At 49.5% G+C, this 23569-nt stretch overlaps 1 protein-coding gene across 1 annotated transcript; it reads left to right on the top strand.

Annotated features, from left to right (window-relative positions):
• Window positions 1-2373: 2373 nt before the first annotated feature.
• wasla (WASP like actin nucleation promoting factor a) lies at window positions 2374-23557 on the top strand. Its single transcript, XM_083916177.1, has 11 exons — window positions 2374-2760; window positions 7467-7601; window positions 8101-8187; window positions 9043-9139; window positions 10308-10331; window positions 17185-17386; window positions 17813-17855; window positions 20494-20647; window positions 21779-22422; window positions 22540-22648; window positions 23429-23557. Exons 1-11 carry the CDS (start codon window positions 2656-2658, stop codon window positions 23488-23490), a joined length of 1662 nt encoding a protein of 553 aa, XP_083772303.1. The 5' UTR covers window positions 2374-2655; the 3' UTR covers window positions 23491-23557.
• Window positions 23558-23569: the final 12 nt, after the last annotated feature.

The raw sequence follows: 23569 nt of genomic DNA, 5'->3' as shown, positions 1-23569 counted from the left end.
CGACCTCCTGGCTTCAAAACGGTCGGCCACAGACCAATGGGTAACATCACGGTAGCTTTATACATCCATCTCTTTAACGCCGTCTATGTTCAACAGCTGCTGATTCTGTTCCCGCTCCAGACGATGAATCCATTTTCATTTTGAGGACGTTATGACCTTTCCCCTCGTAACACCCTCAAGATCTCTAATGTCCACTCCTGGTCAAGGCTTTAGAACTACATAAATCACCAGGATGTTGCCGTCCAGTACTTCCAGATCGTGTCCTTGATAAACACTGCAGCCTCTGCGGGACGGGAACAGGACGTCACCCTTGTTATACAATGCAAGTTCTGTGATAGTCGTGAATGGTCCTTTAACGGCCCTCGTTTGGCCTCTGCTCGGTGTTTTGTACAGCAGAGTGTAGAAGCAGCTGGTCTACAGATTAGTTTGGTGTTAATGCCGCTGACGGGCTTTAACCCTGCAGCAGCCGGGCGGGACCTGCGGGACGCCGACATCTTCCCATCTGCCGCCACCGTCTACACAACACCCCCCCTGATTTTGTTTGTGTACCTAAAAAGTGAATTAAAGTTCATTTGCCCAGACTTTTACGTCACTTTTAGAGATGATGAATGTCTTGTAGTTCCAACTATCTATACGTATATATTATCTTTATTTATATTTTACCCTTCTGGAAGGCAAAGCTCTGGATCTACCGGTCAGTCCTGGTTCCTACCCTAACCTGTGGTCATGAAAGCTGGGTCAGGACCCAAAGAACCAGGTTGCGGGTACAAGCGTCTGAAATGTGTTTCCTCAGGAGGGGGTCTGGAGTCTCCCTTAGAGAGAGGGGGAGAAGTTCAGCATCCGTGAGGAACTCGGAGTAGAGCCGCTGCTCCTTTGTGTTGAAAGGAGCCAGTTGAGGTGGTTCAGGATCATCTGGTAAGGATGAACCCTGGGCGCCTCCCTAGGGAGGTGTTCCAGGCACGTCCAGCTGGGAGGAGGCCTCGGGGAAGACCCAGGACCAGGTGGAGAGATTAGATCTCCACACTGGCCTGGGAACGCCTCAGGATCCCCCAGTTAGAGCTGGTTAATGTGGCCCGGGAAAGGGAAGTTTGGGGTCCCCTGCTAAAGCTGCTGCCCCCGAGACCCGACCCCAGATAAGAGGCTGAAGATGAGATGAGATGTAATTTGCCGTGTCTGGAATACACTTGAATTTCGTTGTATGTGAAATGACAATAAAGAGATTCTGATTCTGATTCTGAAAATCAATGGAGCTGTGATCATGTGACGCACTCTACCTCCCCCCACCCCCGACCATTACACGTTATATCAACGTCCACATACTCATGGTGTGTTACATCACCTGCACATATGCACATTTTATATTCTACATCCATACCCTTTCAATGTCTTCTTGTTTTTCAGCTGTTACTGTTCAATTCTGTGTTTTCATGTATATATTTTTATATCAATGCACCAAATCACCAGGTCAAATTCCTGTCATGTCATCGGTTTATATACTTTATAATAAATAAAGTGGATTCTGATTCTGAAGCTTTCACTACTAGTTAGCGATCAACAGGCTCAGAACCTCAGCAGAACTTTAGGCCACTACTACACCCCCCTTTATAGAAAAACATGCATGGAGTGTTGTAAAAACAATAAATAAATAAAATAAAATTATATCTAGGACCTTCCATGATCACGACCTGGGTGGGAACTGGCTGCTGGAGATCTACGGGGGTGGATACAGGAAGGCAAACCCGCACCTCGGTTAAAGCGAGACCCTCCAGATCAATTGGTGACTTTTTAATTTTATTATTATTTTTATAAAATACACCAACAGTGAATCAAACCATATGATGAGCATCGCATTAATAACATTTGGATAACAAAAATATGGCACAACAAAATAAATGCATTCATAATTTTATTCCTTTTGTTTTTATTATTATAATAATTATTGTTATTATTTCTAATCTACATTTCTGGACCCTTTGGCCCCGCCCCCTCTCTGCGTCACACCATGGCCCCGCCCCTCTCTGCGTCACGCCGTGGCCCCGCCCCCTCCCTCCGCAGAGCTGCATTCCTGCTGCCACAGCGGACCGAACCATTGTTTCCTAGCAACGACATTTTAGCTTCTCAACGGAGCACAAAACACTTTAAACACACATTTATCTCTGAATTAACGTTGAATACGTCTCTGTGTGTGTGTCTCCGACAACTTTACCGTGTAATTAACACAAACCGTGTAAAGTTAGCAGAGTTCACCCGGGCCCGCGCACCCCTCCGCTCCCTCTTTAAAGTGGTCCGCCCCGCCGCGCTGCCATGTTGGATGTGCGCATCGCCGCTGCGGCTGCAGGACTTTCCCAATGAAAGTTGAGCGTTTATCCGCGCGCACACACGCAGCGAGTGCTCCATTTAGCATTTAAACCCAAAACGGACGAGTTAAGTTTCTTTCTGTTGCAGGACCGAGCCCGGAAACAGCCCCCCTCGGCCCTGCTCCTCCCCCCCTAGCAGCCCGGAGTGGGACCCAGCGGAGATGATCCGGCTGCAGGCCACAGCAGCAACCGGAGCCCGCATGGATTTGCTGTAATTAGCAGCGCTTTGCATGCAGAGTCCGTGCAAGGAGGGTCCACCGCATCTTTCCGGGGGTGTTTACCAGAAGACTTCGGAGCCATGAACAGCCACCCTCCGGCCCGCAGGGCTGTTAACGTCGGCTCCATCCTCCTGACCCCGCAGGAGAACGACTGCCTGTTCGGCTACCTGGGGAGGAAATGCGCCGTAAGTCCCCCTCCTCCCTCCTCGTGTGTTTGTTTGTTTGTTTGTTTACCACCTGCAGGTGCAAAGATAACATAATGTTGTGCGGGAACTTCAGCATGTGCTTCTGCTGTCTCCGGTTTATATGAAGTAGGGGTGAAGCGGTTTGTGCGCCGCTGCGGCGTTCAAACTCCGGGGCCCCGGTGTGTGTGACCCTTCACACTCCAGTGAGTTCAGCTGGGGCTCCATGTTCCTCTGCTCTGGGCTTTGGATCATGTTGCATTAGCTTCAATTTAAAGAAGTGTTTAGAGGCAAAACACTGGAGCTGCAGTCTTTCAGGTTTGATTGACAGGTTTTTAAAATGCAGGAGGAACCGCAGCATCCAAACACAAACAATAATAAATATATATATAAAACCCTTTATTCATATCACAATATTCTCCATGCATCAGTAACTGCGTGTAATGAGTTTTGTGTCAGTGACATGGATTTTTTAATATTTTGAATATAATTATGAACTTTTCTGGATTCTAAAATCCAAAACTTTTGATTATTTCTTAATTTAATGAGCATTTTCAATGCAAAAACAGCTGGTTATAGCTCCTTAAATGTGAACATTTGCTGGTTTTCTTTAGGCAGGAACACCAAGCACACCATAAAAGAACTAGTGGTGACAAATACTGATGTCTCAAGATCGTAGTCGCAACAACAAAAAAGAAGTCCAGCAGTGGGGTTGCCAGGTTGGTCAGACCCGGCCCAGTAGCTCCAGGAGACCGGAGTCTGTTTGAGCCTGTTTGAACCCGTCCCCTCCAGAAAACCACAGCATCAAAACAAGGATTAGAGGAGTTTGACTGACAGTTAGCGTTAGCCGTTAGCGTTAGCCGTTCCAGCTAAGTGCACATGAAAGTGATGTTAGCATTAAGGAGCAGCGTAGCCATGTGGGCGTGCGTTTGAATGGCGTTCCTCTCCTTTCTCTCAGTCCATGGAGTGAATGCTCGGCCTATAGTGACTCTGGTTGTTGCCCGTCTCCGCTCACTCAGCTGCTGGGACAAACAACGCCCCCTTCACTGAGGCTCCCAAGCAGCTGCAGGATCGGCTAACTCCATTTCACCCAGTGCCAGCCTACAGTAGCTGCACCCAACAACAGGCAACCCTGGCAACCAGCAACGGCCAACGCTATTGGCTGCTACCATGGAAACAGAATGGGACAGAAAGTTAATATTAATTCAGAATAAATATATTTTATTATGGAAAAGCAAAACTTTAATTCTGTACCCCTCAGAACGCTTTGTGGGTGTATTATTTTCTTTCTTTTAATAAAGATTCGTCATATTCAACCTTTAATTATGAACCAATTCCGCTAAAGAGCTAAACGGCTAAAACAATATTCTTACCTGATGCCACAAGTCTGATCCCACGTCTCACGTCATCAATGCGTGTGACGTGTTACGGCGTGATGACGTATAGGCAGCAAGAAGCATTCTCCGAGGCCCAGGTAGTGTGAGTACAAACGGGCCTGGAGGGGGGACAAGGACCCTAAAGCACGGGGCACGGGACGGAGGCACAGTGGGAGGGCGCCCTTAAAGTAAAAACATCAGCTTTCCAAAGGGCAGCAAGGAATCGTCGAGTCGCAGCATTTGCTTCCACGTCATCTTTCAGTCATTCAGGGTTGTTGTGTCTTTGTTGTGTGTTCTTTATACACTCCAGGGTCACTTCACGGTCACTTAACAGTCACATGGGTTTTTATCATTCCTGCTCTTCTGCACCAAATCAGAACCAGCTGCAACAGAAGTCCTCGCAGATGAGAACAAAAACAAAAACTCATGAAATGCGAGTCTGTTCTGGAGGTGATGCAATGAGACGTTGCAGGACGAGTCAGCAGGTTTTAATGTCAGGAGCTTCGACCGCAGGAAGCAGCTGCGTGCAGAGTGAAACACCTGAGCTCCGAGGTCACGACGCTCGGTTAAACTAAGACTGCTCTATCCACAGAGCTGGGCATCACACACACAAACCATTTGGTAATGCTTTAACTAAGGGTGCACTCCCACTGTGCCTCCGTCCCGTGCCCCGTGCTTTAGGGTCCTTGTCCCCCCCTCCAGGCCCGTTTGTACTCACACTACCTGGGCCTCGGAGAATGCTTCTTGCTGCCTATACGTCATCACGCCGTAACACGTCACACGCATTGATGACGTCATGGCGATGCGTGGCTTTGTTTCCAGATCTTTCCGTAGACCTCGGAGTTTTTGTGCGTCTTGTCGACTGTTTTTGAATCTTTTCATCGACCAAATCTGCAGTAAACACTCCACCTCCGCATCACACCAACGTGAACCTTTCACCGCCATTGTTTGAAATGTCCGCGCATGGTCCCTCCTTCTTTTTTCTACGTCCCAACAGGCGCACAGGAAATGACCTCAGAACCGCCGTAGGCCCCGTGCTCGTGCACGTGCGCACGCTCGTGCTCGTACATGTGCAAACGTGCTTTATTAAAGCCCACCTCTCCCAAACGGGCCGTGGATGGCAAACTCGTCGCAGCTAGGTTCGGAGTGGTTGCACTCACACTGGTCAAACGCACTAGGCTTTACTCGCAAAACCTGTTTTGGCTCGGTGCGGAAGGACAGTGTGTGTGCGCCTCTGATGAGCTCTTTCTTTGGCCAAAGGGGAACACAATATACTGAATTACCTTTTTTTTGCACATTCTGTTCATATATTTCTGCTTTTCAATTACGTATTTACACATATCTCACATTGTTTGGTCATTTTTCTGTTGTTTAGTTATGTGTTAGAGATGGAAAAAAGCCAAAATTAAGTTTATTATCTTTAAATTTTGGGGGCATTTTATTGCAGGGGCCTGTGTGAGATTTCTTAGGGCATACTTTTGCCCTTTTCTCCCCTTTAATTTTGTTCAACACCGGCGTCCACATCACACTGATCGCATGAAACATGAAACGCGTTTGTCAAACCATCCGTTGTTCAGTCCGTCCGATGTGAGTGATTTGGAAACGATCATGAGTGAAGCCGTTCTCAGATGCCGAGGTGCTCGCTCATCTGATCGTTTGTGTTTAATGCTGCGTACTTTCCCTTTAGTGAGCATTGACAGTCTCTAAATGAGCTTTTAACGGCCGACCTCTGACCTTTGCTGTGATGCTGAGCGCTGATGTCACGGTGAAAAGTGTTTCCTGCTGCTCTTCCGACCCGCGCTCATAAATCACAGAGGAGGAAACCGGCCCAGTGGCATTTCCTCGTTCCTCCCCCGGCGGCCGAGGTTTGCGCTCTGCTGCAGACGGAGAAATCCAGGCAGGACGTTTAACGGTGCGACTTCTGCAGAGACATCGAACCAGAACAGTCCGAGGACGGCACCGAGGACGGCAGCTGGTCTCTGTTTCCTGTCCCCGCAGAAGTGAAGGTTAAACACGTGGAGAAATGTCACTGTGAGGTGAAAGAGCTGGTGTTCAAATCCGTTTACGCTGAACAGTTAAACACACAGTGCCCCAGTTTTACCAGGACAGTGGACCTAAACATGCAGACATGGCAACAAAGGAGTGTTTTCACTGCCCACGTCAGTCACGTGTCCTCTGGTCGGGTGGTTCCTGGTTCGACCTCTTGGTTCCAGTGAAGTGAAATCCATGTTTCGTCCTCCTCGCTGCCCCAAAGCTCTCAGTTCTGCGTTTGAATGACCAGACACGCTGAGGACAGCCCGTCCCGGTCGACAGCCGTTCCTTTGCGCAGGGAGAGAGCGTGCAGTGAGCATTCAGGCAAGGTAAGGGGCGAGGAGGCACAAGTCACCATCACCCCGGGCCTTTCAGACTAGATGAGGCAGTCTGGCGAGAATGCAAGAGGTAGTGCGTTTAGGCAGTGGTGGAAGCCCAGAGTTGAGACCGATTCAACGTAAGGAGCAACACAACCAGCCAAAGCGTTGACTCGTCACAGTGTGTTTGAAATTTAGAGTTTCTTCTAATCAGACAGATTAGTTTTACAGTAAGGGCGTCTGAGCCTCTGCGAATGGTTCTTGCTGCCTATACGTCATCACGCCGTAACACGTCACACGCATTGATGACGTCATGGCGATGCGTGGCTTTGTTTCCAGATCTTTCCGTAGACCTCGGAGTTTTTTTGCGTCTTGTCGACTGTTTTTGAATCTTTTCATCGACCAAATCTGCAGTAAACACTCCACCTCCGCATCACACCAACGTGAACCTTTCACCGCCATTGTTTGAAATGTCCGCGCATGGTCCCTCCTTCTTTTTTCTATGTCCCAACAGGCGCACACGGTTGTCTGTCATGTCCACAGTGTCTCAAAGTCAGAACCGCTCTGTCCCTCTACATCTACCTTTCATCTTTTTTCACTCTTGTCTCACGAGCGCCTCGCTTGCACAGAAGCGGCGCACCTTCATTCTGTCGTGTGAACTGTGAAGTACAAACCCAACAGGCGTATTATCAAACTCTATTTGCTTTATTCTGCACATTTGAACATCCATGGTGTAGAAATTTGCATGTGTGACCTGCTCTCTGTTCTTCTCCAGGTGAAGCGTGTCGTCTTCCTTATCGCTGTTCTCAAATGCTTTGCATCGTGTGTTTCCTCTTCGCGCCTCGTTCCTGCTTCTGTCACCCGTGTGCAGAATGACGACTTTAACCTGCTGCATGATGATGACTATTAAATGTACTTTATTTGTAATAAATGGTGCAGCTGATGATGTTCACAGCCCCGTCTTTTGTCCTCCGTGTGTCTTCAGACTCTGTGTTCGGCGGTGGTGCAGGTGTACGGCGCGGACCGGAGCTGCTGCTGGGTGAAGAGGTGCTGCGGAGTGGCCTGCCTGGTCAAAGACAACCCGCAGAGGTCCTACTTCATCCGAGTGTTCGACATCAAGGTCAGTGCTTCACCGCATGTCAAGCTTTCACTGAAGGAACACGTCAGGAGTCGGATTCGTCAGATGGTGCGAATGAAACGCTTCTTCGTAATAAACGGCACTAAAAATCCTCCTGGTGTGGTGGTTAGCACTGTCGCCTCACAGCGAGAAGGTTCCTGGTTCAAATCCCGGCTGGGGCCCTTCTGTGTGGAGTTTGCATGTTGTCCCCGTGTGTGCGTGGGTTTTCTCCGGGTTCTCCGGTTTCCTCCCACAGTCCAAAGACGTGCAGGTGTTCGGTTCATTGATGACTCTAAATCACCCGTAGGTGTGAATGGTTGTCTGTCTCTGTTCGTCTCTATGTGTCCTGTGATAGACTGGCGTCCTGTCCAGGGTGGACCCCGCCTCACGCCCGAGGTCAGCTGGGATCGGCTCCAGCCACCCGCGACCCTGACAGGGACAAGCGGTTGAAGATGAATGAATGACTGATTCTTTCTCCGTCTTGTGTTCTTGGTTCTTGCAGGAAGGGAAAACCATGTTTGAACAGGAGCTGTACCACAGCTTCTCCGTCAGCAGCTCCAGATCCTACTTCATCTCGTTCACAGGAGACGTAAGTAACGTAACGTAACCAGGTGTGATAATCAGCGTTTAAACGTGGTTAAATGTTCACGTTACGGTCCCGCTCCCTCTTTACACACAGACGGTAACGTGACGCAGCCACAGGCCTTCAGGAAGTGTCTGCTCTGTGAGCAGGCGCTGCTGTTTCTCAGGATACATTAATCACACAGCTCTTCTTCTTCTTCCTCTTCTTCTTCTTCTTCTTCACCTCCTTCTTCTTCTTCACCTCCTTCTTCTTCTTCCACCTCCTTCTTCTTCTTCTTCCACCTCCTTCTTCTTCTTCTTCCACCTTCTTCTTCTCCTTCTTCTTCTTCACCTCCTTCTTCTTCTTCCACCTTCTTCCACCTTCTTCTTCACCTCCTTCTTCTTCTTCCACCTTCTTCCACCTTCTTCTTCTCCTTCTTCTTCTTCACCTCCTTCTTCTTCTTCTTCCACCTTCTTCTTCTCCTTCTTCTTCTTCACCTCCTTCTTCTTCTTCTTCTTCTTCCTCCTTCTTCTTCTTCTTCTTCACCTCCTTCTTCTTCTTCCACCTCCTTCTTCTTCTTCTTCCTCCTTCTTCTTCTTCTTCTTCTTCTTCCATCTTCTTCTTCCACCTCCTTCTTCTTCTTCTCCTTCCACCACCTTCTTCTTCTTCTTCTTCCACCTCCTCTTTCTTCTTCTTCTTCTTCCTTCTTCTTCTTCACCTCCTTCTTCTCCTTCTCCTCCTTCTCCTCCTCCTCCTCCTCCTCCTCCTCTTCTCCTTCTTCTCCTTCTCTTCCTCCTCCTCTTCCTCCTCCTCCTCCTCTTCTTCTCCCACCTCCTTCCTCCTCCTCCTCCTCCTCCTCCTCCTCCTCCTCCTCCTCCTCAGAGCTGTCAGATCGGCCTGAACTTCGCCAGTGAAGAAGAGGCCAAAAGATTCCGAGCCGCCATCAACGACCTGCTCAACCGACGACAGCGCAAAACCGGTACGTTTGCCCGCTCCGGTGTGTGTCCTTCCTCTGCACTGTCTGTGTGTGTGTGACCTTTCACCTTTCACACCTGAGCTAACAAGACCTCACCCTCAGTCCCAAACCTGTCTGCTGCACTCATGTCCAGCTGCACCAGGGCCAATCACATCAACCCAGGACCTAAACCCAGGGAGAGTTCATCTGTGTATCTGCACCTGAAGGCTCATGTCTGCTCCGATATCATGTGACGTCGAATAGAGACGCGCGTTATCACGTTCTAATCTACTAATCACCGCCTTCATGCTTTCACGCGTCCTTTACGTTGGAATGGACGTTGAGCAAAACATCCTGGAGAAGTCGTCGCTCAGATTCAAAAGTTACTCCATTAGTTGTCTTTATTGTCATTGAACCAGTACGACAGAATTTACAGTACACATTTAAAACGACAAGCTACACACACACACACACACACACACACACACACACACGCACACACGCACACCGCAGCAGCTTAAGGAGACAAAACAAAAGACAGTAGATTGCAGAGACCCTGAGCAAAGAGCATCATGTACCGTCATAGGTGAAGGTATTTGCGGTGTTCAGTGTTTAGTGTTTCCTCAGGACATGAGTGAAGGTTTGGTTTGGGACGTTTTCCTTCTTCTCTCTGCTGCCGTGAGCTCGTTGTGTCTCCGCTGTGAAGTCTGTCTGCGTGTTGGAAACATCTCTGCAGTGAGGGTCCTCTTTGGCTTCCTCCTGCTCCTCTCAGCTCCTCTCAGCTCCTCTCAGCTCCTCTCAGCACGTCGGCCTCTTTGAAGTGCACCGTTCAAACTGTGGTGATGGCCGAGGGACACAGAAGGCTTTAGTGTGCGTGCGTGCGTGTGGGTGTGTGGGTGTGGGTGTGGGTGTGGGATTACGAAACGCCCTTTTCAAAGCTTCTGCTCCTCTTCTTCTGCTCATGTCAAAGACTTCCTGAACTGTCTTTCTGAAGACCTGACGCAGCATGTTTCCTCAGACGGCGTCGCCCCCCGCAGGCCTTAAAAACAAAACGCCGTCTCCTCTTTAGACGCCACAGACTCGCACTAACTCACCCGCTCACCCTCTTCTCTCGCCTCTTATTAAAAACTCTAAAGATCTTCCATCTTATGTGTTGATTGAAACTATAATTGTGTTAATTTTTTTCTTGCAGAGAAGAGAGCTGACCCTAAAAATGGTACGTTGAACTCCTAATGTTAAAAACACGAGGTTCAGTTCCTGGACGTGCAAAAATAAACGTCCTCTGGAGACTTTGAGTGAAAGCTGCAGGTCTGTTTGGACCCGTGCACGTGCTCACCGACTAAAACCAGGGTGCGTACACTTGTATCCGCACGTCTTTAACAACAAAGCTAAAGAATATAAATTTGAATATTTAAAACTCTCTTATCCTTCTGGTGTTACGAAACAATATTGTCGTTGTTTATAGCCTAATACCAACTCAACAAGTGAAATAATCATTTTCAATATGTTTGTATTTGTAGACGTATGTAAGTTACCACAGCTGTAAATTGCTGCAAAAGCTTGAACATGGAGCTTGAAAGTGCTTGAATTAGAGCTCAGAAAAGGTGAACGGACCCTGTAACACAGACACATGTTAGCTCAGCTCACCACAGGCTGAAGTCAGCTGTTGTAGAAATATGGGAATTGTTGACAAAACCCATTTTCAAATAGGATTTTATTAATAAATAATATTGTTCATGATAGAATAGGCCCTCCTGGGATGGCTCTGGGAAAATAGCCGATGCTAACAGTTAGCATTCATCAAAGTTCCACAATAACACGAACAAACGTACTAGTGGAGGCCGCGTTAGACCCGAAACTCCCAGGTGACGTTCATCAAACACACTGTCCCGTTGATGAGTTTTTCTTATATGGAGGGGTTACTCGACCTAAGCGCTATCGTCACCTCCGTGTGCGAGCGACGTAGCTTCCCCAAAGCAGTTTCAACTGTGTAGCTTCCTAATATCACAAAAATTAAGTAAACACTAAACTAAAGGACAGAATTGATCATTTAAAATAAGTGATCAGAGTGCTTCTTCAAGCGCCTCCATGCTCAAAAACATGTGGAAACTCCGTATTAAGAGGATATGACTGGATGTAAGCACACGTTTTACAGAGGCTCGTGTTCAGACAGGATTAGTTCGACCTGAGGGATTTTTCTGGACCGTTTTAAAGAAGGTGAATTTTTTTTTTGTCTGACATTCTCTGGGCGCGGAACATTTTTACTCGCACTGGTCAGGCCGTGAAGTGTGCTTGGGCACGGTGCAAACGGACAGTGGGTGTACGCCCTCAGTGTTTGGATTAAAGAGGTTCAAACTGTCGTTACTCCGACAGTGCTAACTCTGAACTAACCTTCTGCTCCTGTGGTCAAGTTTGAGGAAGAGCGTTCCAGCTCGTCAGCGGCTGCATCATTGTGCACCTGACCCCGAAACAGAAACTTGTTCCTGTTTCAATCTGCACACGTTTTAATGCTGCAGTTTCAGCTGATCTCTTCTCTTCTCACTCAGCCTTACAGCATCAAAGAACAGTGAAACATGTATAGCAGCCGTCTCCGCTCTCGTGGCAGCGCACAAACTGTTGAACGGTGCCGTATGAATCCAGCAGACCGTGGCCGTCGAGCTTCTCCTACAGAAGTAGAAGTCATTTGCGTGTCTGGATGATTGGGGAGGGTCGAGTCGTGGCGTTTCCTGACGCGCCGGCGGCATCATTTCACAGACGCCTCGGCTCCCACACTGTTAATCTGGTCAGCAGGAAGCCCATCTGTGCCATATGTAGACCACATGCTCTCTGTTGTTGTTCCCTTTAAACCCTGTTGTGGTGCACATTAGGCCAAATCCCTAATCCCCACAGTTACTGCTGCGCAAGATTAGTTTGGTGCATTTCATCGTTTCCTCAATTGTTGTTTTTTATCAGATGAATCAGCATCAGTGTAAATGGGCCACAGTGCAGACACGTCGGTCACACTGATGTTAGTTTTAGAAAGGTTGAAATGGGTGTGTGTGTGTCTGGGGTTAAGGGGGGGGGGGGTGTGGGTGGGGCTGGGAGTACTCAGCCGGTTCACCCCAGTGGTCAATCACAGTACTTCAGCATCTTGGGGCGCACTCACACTGTCCTTCCTCACCGCGCCAAAACAGGTTTTTCGGGTCAAGCCTAGTGCGTTTGACCAGTGTGAGTGCAACCGCTCCACGCATAACTGCGGCCAGCCGGCCGTCCACGGCCCGTCTGAGAGAGGTGGGCTTTTGTAAAGCACGTTTGCACATGTACGAGCACGAGCGTGCGCACGTGTACGAGCACGAGGCCTACGGCGGTTCTGACGTCATTTCCTGTGCGCCTGTTGGGACGTAGAAAAAAGAAGGAGGGACCATGCGCGGACATTTCAAACAATGGCGGTGAAAGGTTCACGTTGGTGTGATGCGGAGGTGGAGTGTTTACTGCAGATTTGGTCGATGAAAAGATTCAAAAACAGTCGACAAGACGCACAAAAACTCCGAGGTCTACGGAAAGATCTGGAAACAAAGCCACGCATCGCCATGACGTCATCAATGCGTGTGACGTGTTACGGCGTGATGACGTATAGGCAGCAAGAAGCATTCTCCGAGGCCCAGGTAGTGTGAGTACAAACGGGCCTGGAGGGGGGGACAAGGACCCTAAAGCACGGGGCACGGGGGGGACGCACAGTGGGAGGGCGCCCTTGGAAACGTTTTCCCCAGCTCACGGGTGTATCTGTCACCACTTGTAGACAGAAGTCCACAGCGTAGACCAAAAATATGTTCTTCATTTTAGCCGACTTAACAAGCGCGTGGCCTAAAGCGAGACAATCTGAGAGGAAGAAGGAAACACATCCGTCTGCTTTCAAAGTGTGGATTTTCCTCTCTGTGTCCGTGACGGCGTTTAGGTGCATCAACAAAGCTGTGAGTCATGGTCCCGGTGCTCTCAGAGCTTTAATTTAGCTCTTCTTCTTCTCCTCTGCAGCTGTGTTCTGCGTGTCGTCCCGGGAGACTCGTTTACGTTCATTAAGCCCTCTGGCTGTCGGCAAACACTTGACGCCGCAAAGAGCGGGATTAACATCTACTGAGCAAACGAGTCGTCTCCTCAGTCGGCTCCACGGATTTGCGCCTGCGATCGTTCCTTTCATCGCAGTTTCTCTCCAGAGGTGCGGTTTACGTTCTGACATTTCAGCTGTGAAACCCGAGGCCCACAGAGGGACGTTGCTGCCGCTCTGTTATGGAGAAGACGCTTGTTTGCCTCCCCACTCCTCCTCCTCCTCCTCCTCACACGTTAAAAACACACTTGTCTAATGAGGAAGCTGCTCGCGTTGGCACTTCACACCCCACATTGTTTGGGACTCCCTGTTACCTGAGGTGAACTCAGCCGCAGCTCCTTGTGTCCACATGTGTTGTTCATTGACGAGCTTGAACGCAGGAGCTTGAATGGATGCAGCCAAATAGGAAGTGGAGTTATAAGATGTTTCCGGTCGGGTTTGTTTTTTGGAAAAGAACACAGAGTCTTAGTCCTTTTTTATTAAAGCTGCTCACGACCTTTTGTCAGCACAGTCCGGAGAGTTCTGCGTCCTGGAACGCAGGAGAACGCCGCTTACCTCGGCCGTACCACACTTTTAGTTAGTCACAGAAGAATCGAGCTTCTTCTCTGTTAAGTCACAACTCGGGGGAAGTGTTTTGTCTTTGCCGTAGCTCGGGAGGTCGAAGGGTTCATCTACTCACCAGAAGAGCGGCGTCTCCTCCAGCCCTCATGTCAGAAGTGTCCTCGGGTAAGACGAGTCCGAATCCGTGTATGAATGAGTGAATGTGGCGTGGACCGTGAAGTGCTTGGAGTGGTCAGTAAGGTTAGAAAGGCGCCGTACAAACGCAGGTCGTTTACAATTGATGGCTGATATCAGACAGAACTCGTTAACAAGACGTCCCTTTAGCTCAAGCGCAGTGTTGTGAACGCCGCCGCCGCCGCTGCTGCTGTTGCTGTAGCCAGGTTTCCATGAAAATTACGACGTTGCAGTTCGTAACCCATTTATGAGTAGAGATCCGTGGGCGCAGTTCGTACGTTTTGTCCGCCAGAGGCCGTCCATTGGCAGGGAAATCAGGTGATGTTACCTTTTAAATATCGAAAACTCTCCAGTTCGTGACGGACAGAGTTGCCACCTTGTTGCAAATATTCTGGAGCTGTCCTTTCATCTGTCCGTTTCGCTCTCTGTCCTGACGGAGACTTGGCTCTTTAATCCTCCCTCCGCACATCCGAGCAGCTTTACCCACGGGCACGCTCAAAAACACGCTCTCAGGACTGGAAAACGTCAAATCCACCGTGTTTCAGGAACATTCACAGGGAGAAACTGCAGACTCGTGATTTAAAACATGTGTGTCTATGTACTACCTGTCCTGCTCTGTAAGCGACTTTGGGTCTTTGAAAAGCGCTATATAAATTAAATGAATTATTATTATTATTATTATTAAAACCTCAGCATGAATAGGAAGAACCTCGTGGTCTGGACGCAATTTGATCTTGTTTTTTTCACGTACTGACCTTGTCTTTCCTTTGTTTGCCTGATACCAAGCATTTAAATACGTCTTTTAGTCTCTGACGTATGGTTTGGATAAACTGGGCGTACTTTTATTTGTTATGACGTACATGATGTTTTTGTACATATATAGATATACTCCATAATCTTAAACAAACTCTACGTTATGCCATTATTCGCCACATGGCCTTTATTGGCGCACTGCGGAGTAGAGTTGATGCTAAAATTAACACCCTTTGTATTAAATTGAGCATTGATTTTGAACTGGGACTCCACTCGTAGTGAAGTGAGACACCAAGAGGTTCACACCTGTAACGCTTTTCTACTTAACCGTTCTTGTCATTGTCAGGGTTGGATGCTAGATGATTGAGAGAGACAAAAAACGACCACATGGAGACAAAAAACGACCACGTAGAGACAAAAGACGACCACATAGAGACAAAAGACGACCACAGAGACATAAAACGACCACGTAGAGACAAAAGACGACCACATAGAGACAAAAGACGACCACAGAGACATAAAACGACCACATAGAGACAAAAAACGACCACAGAGACATAAAACGACCACATAGAGACAAAAAACGACCACGTAGAGACAAAAGACGACCACGTAGAGACAAAAGACGACCACGTAGAGACAAAAGACGACCACGTAGAGACAAAAGACGACCACATAGAGACAAAAAACGACCACATAGACAAAAGACGACCACGTAGAGACAAAAGACGACCACATAGAGACAAAAAACGACCACATAGAGACAAAAAACGACCACATACACAAAAAACGACCACGTAGAGACAAAAACGACCACGTAGAGACAAAAAAGACCACATAGAGACAAAAAACGACCACATAGAGACAAAAAAGACCACATAGAGACCTAAAACGACCACATAGAGACCTAAAACGACCACATAGAGACAAAAAATGACAACAAAGAGACACAAGGATGAAAAAAGATGAAAATCGACCACAGAGAGGAACGAAACGACAACATCCAAGTGTTAAATGACGTAAAAATAGATACAAAATCAAACAGAAGGCGGTGTTTTCAGTGCTTTAAGTGCAGAAGACTCTCAGTCAGAACCATACCGGTGTTCTCCGTCAGTACCCGGCCCGACGCGGCACCGCCCCCTGCAGCTCTGGTTGGAAGTGTAGGAACAGCCACCCTGTCCGTCCCCGGTCCCCGCGGAGACGGCAGATTTGAGGCGAGCCTGCTGGTCCTGGTCAGAGACGTCCAGCATTCGTGGGGAGCCCGGGGATTTGGACTGGGATTAGCTGCGGATTAGTGGTTTATGTCAGATGCTGCTGCGGTGGTTTGTGGAGATTACGAGGAATTCTTGGACCGTCCGGAGCGTCGGGGGAGCGGAGCAACAGCCGCTCCAGCGTTTTACATCAGAGATGAGTTCACAGCTGCACTTTAGCCTTATTCAGCCCTCAGGGTCCAGGTCACTGAAGACGTACTGACGTCCGCAGGGTTAGGAGGGGTCGGTCACAGTACTACAGTCGACCCTGCCGGCCTCCGCTGAAATTCCAGGTGCAATATCACGGCCTTGGAAGGTGTTAAAAAGCATTTTCAAAGGCCGTAAATAAGTTATCTTGCCTTGGACGATCATTTGAACTGTCAAATGTTTTCAGGAGATGTGAAGTATTCAGATTTTTAGAGACGACAATCCCCCCCCCCCCCCCCCAATCACACACACACATAAAATACAGTTATTAACTTTATATTTTCTGTTAACATCTATGATTTTTAATGATAGTGCAGCCGTTCCAGATAAAGTTTAGTATCCCATGTTAGAAAAAAATCTCATCTTCTCTCTTTATTGTTACAAAACAACAACAACAACAGACACAACTGCAGTGAAACTTGATTTCCTCTTTTAACTCTGGCATCAGTGTGAGTGCGACCTTAGTTTCCCTTTTAAAAGAAGAATTTGTCGGCCGTTCCTTGATTGTGGAGGGAAGAAGCGAGTGCAAAAACTGACTGGAACACATTTCTATTAGTTAATTAAATTAGTTTGTTGTTTCCCGTCTGTTTTGAATTCTATTTTGTTTTGTGTTTAGGTGAAAAAAGCTGTTTTATTGACTTCGGTTCTGTGTAACTCACCTTGTCCTTTAGGTGGGGCTAGAGGGAACATAGGTGGATTGTTCAAACCTGAAGGGTTCATCCTCTGGGGGGTGGGAATAAGATCCGGACCAGAGAGATGGGGAACTGTGGCTTTAACGAGTCCTCTCCGGCTCAGCCACTGAACCAGGTGCGTTTGCTAATTGGTTCCTCTCCTCTGGCTGTGGAGCCGCGCTGATTGCAGTCAGCTGCTTCAGCGACTGAGCAGGAGATGACTGTTGAACCCACCTCTGATCAGAGCACAACCAGCTCGTTCCATTTTTAATATTTATGGTGTAGAAGAGTTTTACTGTACAGAACGGAGCCCGGCTCAGGAACACTTCTCCTCCCTCCCCTCCCTCCCTTCCTCCCGCCCCCTGTGTGCAGGTCCAGCTCTGCACATGGCCACGGTGGACATCAAGAACCCGGAGATCAACAACGTGCGGTTCCACAACTCCCACAGCCACCAGCAGCCCTACCACCTCAACAACATGCTGAGCCACAGCGCGCTCCACAGGAAGGACAAGAAGACCAAAGGCAAGAAGAAGAAGCTGACCAAGGCCGACATCGGCACGCCCAGCAACTTCCAGTGAGTCCCTTTGGATATTACAACAGTCTGAAACCCAAAGATATTCAAAAGGTTCATTTTGTCTGTAATTGGGACTCTCGAAGACAGAATGAAGAAGAATAAGTTTTAAAAGGAAGCTGAAGCCTGAAAGTGACGAACGAGTAACAGCCTAAAGTGTCCCGGTCTGATCCAGCCGTGACACTCAGCAGTAAACATGTTACGTTGGTCTGAGAGCGCTCAATGACCGCACTGTCTCTCTGACTGATGTCACTCTCTCTGATGTGTGTGTGTGGGCTCACTATTTAGCATGTGCACGTGGGCGGCCGACGTGTGCACATGCTAAATAGTTATGTACTTGTGTGTGTGTGTGTGTGCGTGTGTGCGTGTGTGCGTGTGTGTGTGTGTGTGTGTGTGATCTCACCACATGTCTGTCCCGTCTTTCTTCAGGCACATCGGTCACGTGGGCTGGGATCCAAACACAGGTTTTGATGTGAGTACGCCCCTTCTCTCACACACACACACATACGCCCACACATACGCCCACACACACATACACACACACACACACACACAGGAGCACAATAGTGACCTGTGTGTGCGTGTGTGGCTGCATGATGATGTCACACAATAGGCTCTTTTTGCTTCCTGCTCATTTTCACAAACATCTGGCTGCGTCTCAGAAGCTCCGCACGCAGACACAGAACGTTCCAGAGAGAACGGGGCTGCGGCCTCATCGACTCCACGCAGACACAGAACGTTCCAGAGAGAACGGGGCTGCGGCCTCATCGACTCCACGCACACACAGAACGTTCCAGAGAGAACCGGGCTGCGGCCTCATCGACTCCACGCACACACAGAACGTTCCAGAGAGAACGGGGCTGCGGCCTCATCGACTCCACGCAGACACAGAACGTACCAGAGAGAACTGGAGAGAACAGCACCAAGTGACGGACTGTACGTGAGTCACGATGTACAGATGATGTCAAACATCCGAGCTAAGCGACCACAAAGGAACCCGCAGAGGCTGCTGAGGAAACTTGAGCGGTTTCCCGTAGCAACCGGCTCCGGTGATGCGCGTCGTCGAGTTTGTTCCACTAACGAACGTTGTGCTCAGACCGACGGGCTTAACGAGCCGGAAGGTGAACGTTCAATGTCTACGTTCACCCGACCTACCGAGCGTGCCGAGCGTTCACGAGGAGCATGTCACCCACACGCCGCAGAAGTCCCAGAATGCACTGCAGCGTGACAGGAAGAAGAGGAGTGAAGGTTTCCTCCTGAGAGGACACGCTGCAGAGCTGCAGAGCTGCAGAGGTTCAGGGCTGCAGAGGTTCAGGGCTGCAGAGCTGCAGGGCTGCAGAGCTGCAGAGCTGCAGAGCTGCAGGGCTGCAGGTCAGCGTTGATGGGACGCAGTGGAGCGGTTTTTGTTTGCTGTCAGGTTTGTGTTCTAGTTCCACGCGTTGGCCACCAGGTGTCACTCTGTGACAGAGGAGCAGAGGGAGCTGGAGCTCACAGCTGCTGGAAAAGCTGGATAACACTTACAAACAGCACTTCATATCACAACACATACTTTTGGTTGTTTAAAGCTCAGTAAAAGATCATTTAATGTGCTGAAGAAGTGCAATAATCAGAGCACTGTGTAAACTGCATGTACCTTGTGTACATGTATCATGTCAGGTGCTGGAAAAACACCTTGGAAAGTGCTGGAATTTGGAAATTTTGGAAAATGCACTTATTCTGCATCCTCATGGTTCCCTTACGCTCGAATACACGGAACGACCGGCGAACCGAAGCCACGTTTTACCCCGATGGGAACGCACCTGATGTAGCTTTTGTATCTGTGGCTGAACTGAATAAATAGAGAGAATAGAATGAGGTCGTCGTAGCAGTGGTACAAAACAATCAGAAATACAAAATATAAACTACAATAACAGAACAGTATCACAGATTTAAAACACTATATTATAATATACTAAGTGGATTTTAAGGTGCAACATGAAGAAAGGTGCATTTTTAATGACAGTGGTAGGATTTCAGTATAAGTCACTTAAATGATGTGAGTGTGTTTCCTGAGCATGAAAAAGGTGTTAAACGGAACAAAGGGAAGAATTCAAACGTAACACGCCTTTTTAAACCCACCTCATGTTTCTCTGAGGAGTCTCGGTGTCTGAAAATCCTCCACAGCTGTCGGACTATTCAGGAACTCTGACTCTGGATCAGCCTCAGTCTCCATAAGCCACCAAAAAATATGATCAAGTCACTCAGAGATGGTTTAGATAAGAGCAAGGAAACTAAAGGAAAGAAGTGAAAATGAATCAGCAAACAAACAAAAGACGAGAGTTGTAAAACGTGCCTGAGCAGCAGCGTCCAAGGGTCTAGTTCGGTCCATTCATGGGCTCCCACTCCCACTGTGCCTCCGTCCCGTGCCCCGTGCTTTAGGGTCCTTGTCCTCCCCTCCAGGCCCGTTTGTACTCACACTACCTGGGCCTCGGAGAATGCTTCTTGCTGCCTATACGTCATCACGCCGTAACACGTCACACGCATTGATGACGTCATGGCGATGCGTGGCTTTGTTTCCAGATCTTTCCGTAGACCTCGGAGTTTTTGTGCGTCTTGTCGACTGTTTTTGAATCTTTTCATCGACCAAATCTGCAGTAAACACTCCACCTCCGCATCACACCAACGTGAACCTTTCACCGCCATTGTTTGAAATGTCCGCGCATGGTCCCTCCTTCTTTTTTCTACGTCCCAACAGGCGCACAGGAAATGACCTCAGAACCGCCGTAGGCCTCATGCTCGTACACGTGCGCACGCTCGTGCTCGTACACGTGCAAACGTGCTTTACAAAAGCCCACCTCTCCCAAACGGGCCGTGGACGGCAAGCGTGCCGCTCCTAGGTGTGGTACGGTTGCACTCACACTGGTCAAAGGAACCAGACTTTAGCCGTGAAACCTATTTGGGCAGGGTACGGACGGACAGTGTGAGTGCGCCCTAACATATACAGTTCATATTGTGGGGTATCCTTTCTTCCTTCCTTGTTTAAACGAGTGTGGCTGCACACAGTCATCAGTGCGTTAAGCTGACATGTCGTCTTCTGAAGCGTGACCTTTGTTTTTCCGTCCACGTCGCAGCTGAACAACCTGGACCCGGAGCTCAAGAACCTGTTCGACATGTGCGGCATCTCCGAGGCCCAGCTGAAGGACCGCGAGACGTCCAAGGTCATCTACGACTTCATCGAGAAGAAGGGCGGCGTGGAGGCCGTCAAGAACGAGCTGAGGAGGCAGGGTGAGAACACACACACGCACACACACACACACACACACACACACACACACACACACACACACAGAAGTTCCTTTAATGTGTCAAACTGATCTTAAATGATGATGAAGCTCTGCAGCGTTTCATCAGTTTCGCCAAGGTCGTCCTTCAAAACGACTGGATTTTTCCTCCCCAGCTGTTTGTTCGTCTTTAAAAGGTTTAAACACGCGGATGATTTGTGCATTTCTTTTATTTAGAGCTGTAAAGTTTAGTCCTGTTACTGATCGACTGACTCGTCAGGTGGAAGGTGATTAGATGAACTCTGATGAACATGAAGATTTTTTTTTTGGGCGGTTTTTCAAGCCTTTATTATAAAGGACAGACAGGAAATGGGGTGAGAGGGTGAGAGAGAGGGGGAGACAGGCAGCAAAGGGCCGCAGGTCGGAGTCGAACCCGCAGCCTCTGCCTCTTTACATGGGGCAACTGCTCTAACCCCTGTCCCACCGGCCGCCCCGATGATGGACGTCTTTGCCGTCGAGAACCGTCTTCAGGGTCGTTCCTCTTCTCTCAGTGGAGAAATGCTATCATGATGCTATCATGAAGGCGGTGACGTTGTGTCTAAAGTCCGATTCCTGGGCCCATGGCGGTCGTAATCGTTCACAGGTTTGACCGCCGTCGTCTTGTTCTGTTCGACATAGTGCTGGACCAGGGCATCGTAACATCTTCAGGCTGCGGATTTAAAATATTCACGAGTATCTAGAAATATAATCTACAAATCCAGCATCAAAATAAACCTGTGACAGTGCGTTTTTACTGCAGGTGTCACTCCTCTGTCTCCCCTCAAGCCCCGGAGGACCAAACCATTGTAAACTGTGACATCAGAATCTCATATGGTGGCGTTCCCTAACACCATCACAGCGTCCTCTGGGGGGTTTTGGATCCCCTTCCTGCTGAAACGCGCTCGTCTGTAGTTTATTGTGTTGAAGTCGTTGAAAGCGTAGCTGTGCTCCGTGCTTTGGCGCCGTTCAACTGCATTCAGACGGGAAAGTGACGGACGCCAGCGCCCGCGCAGATCCGCGTCCTCAGAGGAGGCGTTCAGTGAGGTCGGCATGTGTGTGATGTCACCTGAGCTCCTGTCTTTTCTCCCCCCTGCAGCACCCCCTCCGCCTCCTTCTCGTGGCGGTCCGCCACCTCCTCCTCCTCCACCCCTGCACAACTCGGCTACGCCCCCTCCTCCCCCTCCCCCGTCCAGAGGGGGTCGGGGAGCCCCGCCTCCCCCTCCTCCGTCCAGAGCCCCCGCCTCAGCTCCTCCTCCTCCGCCTCCCTCAAGACCGGGAACTCTGGGTGCCCCGCCCCCTCCGCCTCCTCCCACCAGGGGAGGTCCCCAGCCCCCTCCTCCTCCCCACCACCACCACCACCAGCACCACCACCAGCCTCCCCCTCCTCCTCCTCCTCCGTCCTCCTCGCACTCCTCTATCTCCCCTCAAGCCCCGCCCCCTCCACCTCCCCCAGTGGCCCAGCAGTCTACGGTAAGCGCCGCCCCTGCTCCACCTCCACCGCCTCCTCCTCCTCCTCCCCCTCCAGGCCCCCCTCCCCCTCCAGAGCTGGACGGCGTGGGTGTGGGCGGAGGCGGAGACTCTCCTCATTCGCCGAGCCCCGGCGGGAAGTCGGCGCTGCTGGAGCAGATCAGAGGAGGAGCTCAGCTGAAGAAGGTGGAGCAGAACAACCGAGCGCCGTCCTCCGGCGTGGGACGAGACGCCCTGCTGGACCAGATCCGACAGGGAATCCAGCTCAAGACTGTAAGGCGACCACGGCGTCCACACATCAACGGCGCCCATTTGAGCGACGTAAATGTTGAAATAAAAGTCCGGTTGATCCCGTAACAACCTGGACCGGGTGTGTTTGTGTGTCTCCAGGTGCCGGATCATCCAGAGTCCGGACCGCCGACGTCGGCTCCGACCGCCGGCATCGTGGGCGCGCTCATGGAAGTGATGCAGAAGAGGAGCAAAGCCATCCATTCCTCAGGTAACGACGCTGACGCTCACACGTGACCGTGACGTCCAAACACACGTTCAGTTCATAATTCACTTCCAAGTGCACGTGGTTGAGGCGTTTGAGGACGTGCAGAGGAAAGACGCTTTTCACTTCAGTGTTACTCCGTCGTACTCCACCGCGTCCGTCCTTCCCCCGTCACCGCATTTACCCACGCCATGAGACTGACTGTTATCAGTGCGCGTGATTGTGGGTGAATCTTCTCTGCTGACGCTCTGTAGGAAAGCAAATCCTCAAAATGTCGGACTTTTCCTCTCCAGCAGAACTCTGAACTCAGATCATTTGATCAGTCGTTTGGGTTTTATACGAGTAAAGTTCCCAGTTTGGAAGAGACGAGTTCAAACTTTCAGCTACTTTCAACGCTTAAACTGCGGCTGCACGAGACAACGTTCTCTCCAGATTCAACCGTTTAACCTTTAAGTTTAGCTTCTTCATCATTCTAAGTCCTTTATCCATTACGTTAAGGGCGCCCTCCCACACACACACACACACACTCACTCTGTGGCATTTTGTGAAACGATGGAAGTTTTGTTCTTAACGTTCGGTTGTTTTCGTTTTGTCACGTCATTCCGTTCTTTCCCGCGGGAGGAAGCGTCCGCAGCGCTCCGGTGGGTATTTCAAACGAGCGTCACGTCGCGCACATGAAGAAGAAAATCTTACTCACCCATTCTTCCATATCCTGACCTGAGTTCATTGGCGTAAGTGTTTCTATTGTCTGGATTTCCACGTCTTTTGTCTTTTGTCTTTTCCCAGACGAAGACGAGGACGACGACGAAGACGAGGACTTTGAAGACGACGACGAGTGGGACGACTAGCCCCTGGAGCTCCTCCCGCTCCTCCTGATAACACTAAAACACCCTCTAAGAATCTTCCAGCATCTGACGAAAATTGTAA

The sequence above is a fragment of the Echiichthys vipera genome (genome assembly GCF_963691815.1).
Source record: "Echiichthys vipera genome assembly, chromosome: 7".
Taxonomy (NCBI): Eukaryota; Metazoa; Chordata; class Actinopteri; order Perciformes; family Trachinidae; genus Echiichthys; species Echiichthys vipera.
The sequence above is the reverse complement of the archived record's forward strand: the minus strand, read 5'-3'. Positions and strand labels throughout refer to the sequence as shown.